General features: G+C 33.9%; 1 protein-coding gene across 1 annotated transcript; it reads left to right on the forward strand.

Moving 5' to 3' along the window:
- The first annotated feature begins 3,792 nt into the window (after window positions 1–3,792).
- Window positions 3,793–8,779, forward strand: LOC135652851 (probable cinnamyl alcohol dehydrogenase 1). Its single transcript, XM_065174154.1, has 7 exons — window positions 3,793–3,875; window positions 5,034–5,133; window positions 5,485–5,598; window positions 6,182–6,412; window positions 7,730–8,015; window positions 8,201–8,351; window positions 8,480–8,779. The coding sequence occupies exons 2-7, from the start codon at window positions 5,045–5,047 to the stop codon at window positions 8,674–8,676; spliced, it is 1,068 nt and encodes a 355-aa protein (XP_065030226.1). The 5' UTR covers window positions 3,793–3,875; window positions 5,034–5,044; the 3' UTR covers window positions 8,677–8,779.
- The last annotated feature ends 1,015 nt before the right edge of the window (window positions 8,780–9,794 follow it).

Genomic DNA, 9,794 nt, shown 5'->3' on the forward strand with positions numbered 1-9,794 from the left:
TTTATATAAAAACATGATATTTGTGCTTAGTATGTCTTACTAGGTATGCCATAATAAAATAATATTTTTGAAAGGTAAAATCATACTCTTATGGACATAATTAAGATGAGCTATTCCTTTATACTTGAGTCAATGTGAGGCGAAGCTCTTAGGGCAACTATATGTATCTTAAATAGGATTTCTAGTAAATCGGTTCTATTTACTCAATTTGAGTTATGGATTGTTAGAAAACCTAGTTTGAGACATCTACATAATTTAGAGTGTCCTATAGAGATAAGAGTCTTTAATTCACATAAAAAGAAATTAGATCCAAGAACTTTCTAAATTTTTTATTGATTATTTAGAAAAATTCAAGAGGTATAGATTTTATTAGCCTAATCATAGTACGAGGATACTAGAATTTAGTAATATAATATTTATAAAAAAATATGAAATCATTAAGAGTAAAAAATCTTGAATGATTAATTTTGATATCAAGAAGATATATATGTTAATTCTCTTTTATCATCTCCAGTTTGACATATTATTATTTCTTAAAACACTGAGATAATTAATGAGGGTGAACAAGAAAATAATAGTGATGTCATCAATAATAATCTTGTTGAACAGCCATAATCAATAATTTTAATGATTATGTAGTATATCTATAAAAATAAATTATGACACAAGGATAAAAATAAATCCCTTATCATTTTCATAAGTCATAAAAAATAATAATTTAGAAAAGTGATATGATGTGATGAAAGAAGAGTTAAAATTAATCGACCAAAATGATGTCTAGAAAACAATGAATTATGAAATAACTATAAAAAGATTAGTTGCAAATAGGTAAGTTAAAATGTAACTTAACGGGTAATATCGAATGATATAAAGTCAAATTTATGGTTAAAGATTTTTCTCAAAAAGAAGGCATTGATTAGAATGAGACTTTTCTTTAACTTTTAAAAAGGGCTTGTTGAGGATCATTATAATATTAATAGTTTATTATAATCTTATGTTATATTAGATGGATATATAAATAATATTTTTGAATGAGGATGTAGATAAGAAAATCTATACATAATAACCTGAAAGATTTATAGAAAAGAGAAAGAAAAATTAAGCTTGCAAAATTAGAAAATCTATTCATAGCCTTAGATAAGATTCTAGATAATGGTATATAAAGTTTCATGATATTATTACTTCTTTCGAATTTTAAAAAAATATTATTGATCAATGTATATATCTAAAGATTAATAGGAGTAAGTTTATTGTATTAGTTATATATGTGAATGATATTTTATTTACTAGTAGTGATCTTAATTTATTGTACGAAACCAAGATATTGATGGGGATATAAATAGGAATAACCTTTTGTATATGAACAAATACTAGAAGACCAAAATACGCAGCGGAATAAAATGGAAACACAATCAAACAGAACACCAAGATATACGTGGAAAACCCCTTCAATGTGAAGGGTAAAAACCACGGGGCAAACTAGAGATAATCCACTGTGAGAATAATGAATGTACAAATCTCAATCTCTTGCCCAAAACCCTAGCAACAACCACAAGAGAATAACTAGGATACAAGGATCACGTCACTACCCACAATATCTAAAACCTCCCCAAGTAATCACAGCAAGAGTCTACTGTAGATTTGATCTAACCTAAGATGAGAACACTGCTAGATGATTGTGAACAGTCTCTCTGCGTTGTCCTTGTCTTCTTCCCTTTCTTTCTCTTCATTTTCTGCCTTGTTCTCCTTTTTTCTTTGGAATCTCGTGGCTACAAAGATCTGCCTCGTTGCTGCCTTTTTATGGCTTTAATCTGTCTCTAAAACGCAGCCACCACACCCCCCTAATCTTAATTAGGGTTAGGTTAAGAGGGGGTGTGGGCTGTGGGCTGATAAAGCCCACATGGGCTGAATATGGGCCATCAGCCCAACAGATATTTCTTACAAAGAATTTTAATACGAATGAAGCAACCTATATTATTGGTATCAAGAAATTCAAGATAAATCTCAAGGATTGTTAGTGTTGGAAAACTTGGGAAATCATCATATGTATATCAAATCACGTGTGATAATTAAAAGCGAAAAACTAATCAAATAAAAAACTATGTAAAACGTGAGATGACCTAAGGGAACTCGTATATTCTTGATATGCAAATCTCAATCCATGAAGGAAGGAGATCTTACATTCTTCCCTCTCACACCAGAGGGGAGTTAGTTGGCCAAGGAAGAAGCAGGGGGATAAGTCAAGGAAGTGGCGGCTAGGGGGCAAATCTTATAATCTTTTTAGTCCCACATCCCTTTTTAGAGAGCTTTTGCTGCTAACCTTAATAAATCATATTCTATTATATATTAAATCTGTATCAAATTATCTTAGTATATTGGATACTTGATTCTCATCCAATTATTCTTGGCTTTATAAAAATTTAATCTTTATCCAATTATCTACTCTAAGCTCTTATTAGGTGTTTTTATTGGATCTCACCCAATGGATCTAATAAAATATGGGCTTATTGGATATCATAATATATCAATCAAGCAATATAAAGTGCAAAAATACCATAATAATAATAACAAAAAAAGATCATGCAGTCACGAAAAATTACATACTCATATACAAGAGATTAGATAACCTTGAAGTGACAAGATATTTAGATCTTCAATTTATTGTAGAGGCTACAAATCAAGCTTTATGACTATGAAATTTTATCTTAGGAATTAATATGGTCAACTTAATTGTCAAATCGCTAAAGATATTTTATAATAACACCACAGTAGTTTTTTTTTTTAAGAATGACAATTATTTTAGTGGTTCCAAACATATAAGATATAGTGTTTGATGATTAGAAAAAAGTTCAAAAATAATAAGTGTCAATTGAGATCTGGGGCACTACTTTGATAATTGTTGATCAATTTACTAAAGTTTTACGGTCTAAAATATTTAAAAAGCATATTTTTAGAATGAGACTTCTTTAAGTGGATGTTATTATTAAAAAAAAATTATTTAATTAAATTTATTTATTTCTACTATCATATTTTGAATACCTTTCTTATGATTTGTAAACGTATTATCACACAATTGGAATGAAATAACAATATCAATAAGAACTAGATTAAGAATTAAATTCGCCTTTTTTTTATCCTTTATAGAGAATCTATAAGTGATAAGAGAAATTTAGAATAGATCTACAATTTTATTAAAATTATCCCTTACAAAATCTTATCATAAACATAATTTTAATCATAATTATAATTAAAAATTGAAAAGATAGGAAATATAGTCTAAGAAGATGGTGGGTTGTCTTTATTCCCGACTCCTAATCTTACGGTTGGAGTTAAGTACAGCTGGAGAAAATAGCGAGACTCTTTTTTTTCCTTTTTTGTATGGTAATTTTCTTTATTAGTGTTAAGGTTCTCACATGTTGGCTCAGATTAAAGTCGGATCCATCAGAATCCCTATCTAAACCCGATAAATTTATATAAATATCCAGAAAGAGGATCCATGCCTAATATTTCGAAGCGTATCTATGTATGCCAGGACGCATTTACGATCCGATAATGCTCATGGATCCGAAGGATCCGTATCCGAAACGTTACGGTTCGGATTTGAATTATCGGATCGGTAGGGCGCTTTCTGTGGGCGTGACGTCATCGATGCGGTAATGTTACGAAATCCGCGATCTGTTCAAGTGAAGCGGGAATAGATCCAACGGATGTCATACTTCGTCGTAGAAATCCAACGGTTGGTGTCGGATCAAATGGAACAAACAATATCTCGTACTAATGATTTAGATGATGCTTTGAAGCCTCCACTTAACGTACCAGAGAGCAGTGAATCGGATAGGGTTCCTCAAGAACATCAGCGAATCCCCCGAAGCCAGGTGATCGCATTCATCGCCCTCACTTTTACTCTTGATTTTTCCTCGTATTCCTTCAGAAGCTATTCATCTGGTTCTTGTTTGCGTCCGATCTGCTGCGCAAGAAAGCATGTTGCTCCCTCCTCCTCGTCCTCCTCTTCTTCCCTTTGTGCTTCTTTGATCAGCTAAGTGATCGACAACATGGATTCTATATGGAGTAATTGAGGCAGAGAAACTTTAATCTCCATTAATTACGGTCGTGTAAGGAAGAACACAGCATAATCATGTTACAAGATACATCCTGGCTATTTTTTGAAGGGAAAATGGGGGCATCCCGGAGTTGATATTGAATCTGATAAGAAATCAGATCGATAATGTCACTGAAAGTAAAACTGTGTTTGATTTTTTTTTTTTGTTTCAAGCCAGCTTCTTGTTGTTGTATGCAGAGACATCGTACTGCATTTTCCTCTTTATGATTTCCACGTCAGTAAGTCTCTTGTTTGTCAAGATTGCAGTCTGATTCTGTGTTTTCCGAGAGTATTGAATTGCTAAACAAGTTAAAGAATTGACCTTTCGCTGTCAGTTGGCTTTTCTTTTCCATAATTTTGTGTTCTTATAGTACATTTAAATGGCTATAAAAGCTAATCGTAGCAGATTGCATCATTGCTTATGCAAAATCATGCAGCTATACTGGGCGTTTTAAAAATTTTCTTATATTTATTTATATTATGATTTCTAGCAACACTAATTTTATGAGAAAAACCGTACTATGCGACTGTATGTGGTAGTTTCTTCTGAAGATAGGCTGTTGATTATTTACAAGCTTAAGGGGCTTGTTCATGCGCACTTATGTTGTTCACATAACAGTGAATGACAATATACATAGGTCTGCCAAAGGCACAAGTTCTTCCAGTGTTCATAAATTCTACTCAGTGGATTTCCTATGCCCGACAACCCTCAAAGGAACAAAAGAAAAAAGGGGATTGCAAAGAGTATCTATGGAGTAACCTCTCTTATATGGCTCTCGGATGCAAAAATCTTCAAATTTTGTCTACATTCTTGCCATCTGTCCAACATGCTTCTAACAACTAGTGTCATAGATCTAATTGCTCTTTGTCTTGTTTTATTAATCATGTATATGAGTGCATCATTTAACAGTCTGATTTTTTGGAATGTGAGCAGCTAATTCAACAATGGCAGCCGAACTTGGTCATGGGAATTGTCTTTCGTGGGCAGCAAGAAATGTGACTGGAACCCTTTCACCCTATAGATTTGACCGCAGGTCTGTTACATGTTGAAGATTGAAAAAAAGTTAATCTTTTTCTCAGTGATACTGTCCTCTTTGAACTTGCAAGCACAAAAGATATTGTTAAGTTCAGATGAACATTTGGCACAGGGAACATGAGAACTGAGATCAACACATTACTGAATTCATGTTGTCAATGAAAATATTGCAAATCTTGTAACTAGCAAGGACATGCAGACACTGAAGTTATACAAGGACTTACCTCACATCAAGTTTACTTTTGTGGTTATGTCTAATGCATTCATTATATTGTGCAATATTTTCTAAGTTTCATTGAACAACAATTTCCAATGAATCACAATTATTTTTTTAAAAAAACTTTTGCAGATCTGTTGGAGCAGATGACATTTCTTTGAAGATAAAATATTGTGGAGTTTGTTTTGCTGATGTTGTTTGGACAAGAAATAAACATGGTGATTCGATGTACCCATTGGTGCCTGGGTATGTTTGTTTTAGTTCATTATGATGTTGCTCGTTTATAGTCTAATTGTGAAAATGTGTTGTATAAATCACATACTCAAGTGCTAAGAAAACCAATATATGCTTGCGTAGAGGTAAAATTTTTTTAATATACGTTAACAGATCACTATAAAAAATTCTTAGTATCTTTTATTGTTCTATTATTAGTACTTTTGACATTTTGTAAGTTAAAGCTAATCACAAGCATCAGCTGATCTAAATGAGCTGAAATTTTTAGACAAATGGAATCTACAAGAAAGTTTTGATTTAAAGGCTATATGCATATATTTATTCTGTTCTGTCAGCATTGGCAGACCAGTAAAGTTGTTTCTATTTAAAAGACTACCATCTACTTAAGTAAATCTGTAAGTGGAAACATGTTTCTTATGAGAATAGGATTAAAATTTCAAATATGAAGAAACAATGGACCATAGATAATTCAAGAATTACTAACTGTAATGAGTTGCACCACATAGCAATACATGCTACTTGTTCATTTCTACGAGAAAAAAATCAACTATATATTTTTATGCTAAAGTTTGGCATCAACATTTAAATGTTACAGGCATGAGATTGTTGGAGTTGTCACAGCAACTGGTTCCAATGTTAAAGGCTTCAAGGTTGGTGACCATATTGGGGTGGGGACGTATGTAAATTCATGCAGAAACTGCGAGTATTGTGATGATTTTCTAGAGGTCTTTTGTTCCAAGGGACCAACCCTTACTTTCAATGGACTTGATTCAGATGGAACAGTCACAAAGGGGGGATATTCCAGCTTCATTGTTGTTCATGAAAGGCAAGTGTTCCGTGAGCTCAGTATCTCCATTATTATGTATCAGATTTTAGACATTCAGTTAAGCTGCACCAAATTCCTAAGTCAAACCTTACATTTTTCTTTTAATGATAGACTGATTGTTATTCCCGGCCAGATTGAATTGGCATATGAGGGTAATTTAGTAATTAAGCATTTATATATCAGATTTGATCAATGAGATTGGTAGGTGTTGTTTGGAGAGTTACGGTAGATTGGATGTTATCTTTTTTCGACCAAACATTACGTCGTTTCCTTCTGCCTTACCCTTTCTTGTGAGAGTTTGTTTTGGATAGAAGATTGAGGCTTCCTTGTCGGTGATCAAAGAGAAGGATGAGGATATGTTTAGTTGAAATCCTTTCTAATAATTTCCTTCTATCTTGTTCATTAGGTTTTTGTTGTCTTTTCCAAACCATGTAGGGATCTTTTTTATTTTGCTGTTTGTCATTGTACCTCCTGTCGATGTCGTGCTAATCTTTACCATATTAGATCCTTTATCTGGATGGGCTTTACCCATTACTTTTTTATTATTTAATCTGGTTGGTGGTGTCCTGCATTGTAACTTGATGAGTGAGAAAGGATTTGGTTGGGAAAATTGATTAGAGAGATTTTTTTGTCTCTCCTTGTTGCTTTGCCCATCCACAGAAGCCCAGCTATTATTAGTCATGGATTTGTGTGGCTAACAGACATTCGCAAGGAAGGGAAAGGTAGAAGGAAACAACATAATGTTTGGTTGGAAAAATATAACATCCAATCTACCGTAACTGCCCAAACAAAACCTGGCAATCTCATCAATCAAATCTGTGGTCTAAATGCTTAATTATCAAATTACCCTCATATCCCGATTCAATCTGTTTGGGTATAACACTGATGGGGGTGAGACTGGGAATAATGTCCATGATCTTGTACAGAATTTGCAATTTGTGTGCCTATTGTTACAGATGATATTAGTCTCTTCACCTTGTTATTAAGCTTGTCTCTGTGAAGACAAGCTCATGGACCTGTGCAGTGCAAAATGAGACTTATTATGCTGTTTTCTTCTTTTATCTGGTTTCTAAATGATGTTGGAGTTTGAGAGCAATTCCTGTTATTTAGACTGACTGATGCAACTAATTTGAAATTCTTCTAATAATTATCCATGCTATTTTGGTAGCGAAAAGAATATAAGCAATGCCGGAAATTTCATGTAATTTAGTCAGCATTCGTTTGATCTTGCTATTAAACCAAAATGCTTATGTACTTCTTTGCGACAAGAACAGTTACACTGTGGATGATATAAATCCGTTTGTTGTCCTTCAACAGGTACTGCTATAAGATACCTGATGGCTATCCTTTGGATAAGGCTGCACCTTTGCTATGTGCAGGTATCACAGTATACAGTCCCATGATGCATCATAAGATGAACCAGCCTGGTAAATCACTCGGCGTGATAGGGCTCGGTGGCCTCGGACATATGGCTGTAAAGTTTGGCAAAGCTTTTGGTTTGAAAGTTACTGTTTTCAGTACTAGTGAATCCAAGAAAGAGGAAGCCCTGAATATCCTCAGAGCCGACAACTTTGTGATCTCATCAGACAAGCAGCAGATGATGGTACGGTCTATATCGATTTTATCAGACGTCTGCTTTGTCATATACTTGAATTTTGTCCCTTGTATCAGAAATCTAGAGCACACTTTTCCTATTCTTTGTACGAATTATGGATGTAGCATTACAAACATGAAACTGGTTTTTCTACTGTTCTCTGATATATTTCTCTTTTTCTTTCTTTTTGCCAGTCTTTGACGAAGTCATTGGATTACATCATCGACACTGCTTCCGGAGATCACCCTTTTGATCCATACATGTCTCTCTTGAAAGTTGGTGGGGTTCTGGTCCTGGTAGGCTTCCCAAGTGAAGTCCGACTACTTCCTATAAGCCTCAACATGGGTATGATTCTTGTTCTTGCCTATTACCAAGTTCAATCATGTTGTTTGAATCTCTATATTGCTACAGGTAGTTATCACCGTGTTAATTCACATGTCTCACCAGCTCAGCAACATGTTCAATCCTTTCAGGTGCAAAAAGCATATCCGGGAGCATGACAGGCGGCACCAAAGAGACACAGGAGATGTTGAACTTTTGTGCAACAAATCAAATATACCCTGAGGTCGAAGTTATTAATATTCAGTACATAAATGAGGCTCTCGAGAGGCTCATTAAAAGGGATGTGAAGTATCGCTTCGTGATCGATATCGCAAACTCTCTCGATTAGATGTAGAATTAACTATTGTGTTGGGATGAGAGGGATTATTTAAGTGATTGCAAATGTCAAAAAGAATTTTTTCAAAAGTAAAAAATATTTATATCTTGTGTTCCTTATCTTACTTAAGTTTGAGGGAAACGATGATCTGATCGTATCCCGCTTTTTGCAAAAGATCACATTCATCTTATTGATATTTCGAATATTATTGGGTCCAACAGGGAGGAGTTAAGTTTTTTGCTTGCAGGAAAAACTTTTTTTTAAGTGAACTTTTTTGTGAAAAATATTTGTATCTTACTTTCTGTAAAAGATTAGGTCAAAATTTGTCTAGCAAAACGTATACATGAGCATCTAAAGTTCATTTAGTATGTTTCGACTAATCATATATTTAATAAGACCAATTTATATAGCATCATTTTTGTAACAATTGATTTAATAATAAAATATTCATTTTAGATGTTTTGTTGATATGGGATGCTCAATAAGCTCTCGTAATCTTTGATAGCTAGCTAACATTGCAAGTGCAATATGTACTTATTAGATTCCACATATCAAGTCCCAATTAGTTGAAAATAATGATCATATTATTTGCCCAATTGTGCTCATGTATGGAGGGTTTATCTATCTCAAAGTGTAATATCTATTTCGGATCGACGATTATTATCGCCTGTGCTAAAAAGTGACTATGTTGTGTTTTAAGTGGATGTGTAATGCACGAAGAGAAAGCCATAGGTACATAAAATGCTTTAGAGATTTTTCGTCTAAGGCAGATGCATCATATGCAAATCAAATGCTTTGGGTATTTTTCAATCATATCATGTACAATTAATGCTTTTCAATCCTGGGTGAGTGAGTGCATCTCGTATAAATTAGATGATGCTTTGGGGGTGCATCATATGCTTCAAATATTTTTCTATCCTAAATTGAATACTTTGAAGTGTATATGATGAATATTGCGCATCATATGCTTCAAATGTTTTTCTATCCTAAATTGAATGAAGCAAGGTCCGTCATACCGTACCGTATCGAAGTTTCGACCCGGGCTCGAGACGGTACTGGTGTACTGGGCGGTACACCAGGGCGTACCGGACGGTACACCCTGGTGTACCGATACTGTAGCAGTGCTACGG

The sequence above is a fragment of the Musa acuminata genome, chromosome BXJ1-4 (assembly GCF_036884655.1).
Source record: "Musa acuminata AAA Group cultivar baxijiao chromosome BXJ1-4, Cavendish_Baxijiao_AAA, whole genome shotgun sequence".
Classification (NCBI taxonomy): domain Eukaryota; kingdom Viridiplantae; phylum Streptophyta; class Magnoliopsida; order Zingiberales; family Musaceae; genus Musa; species Musa acuminata.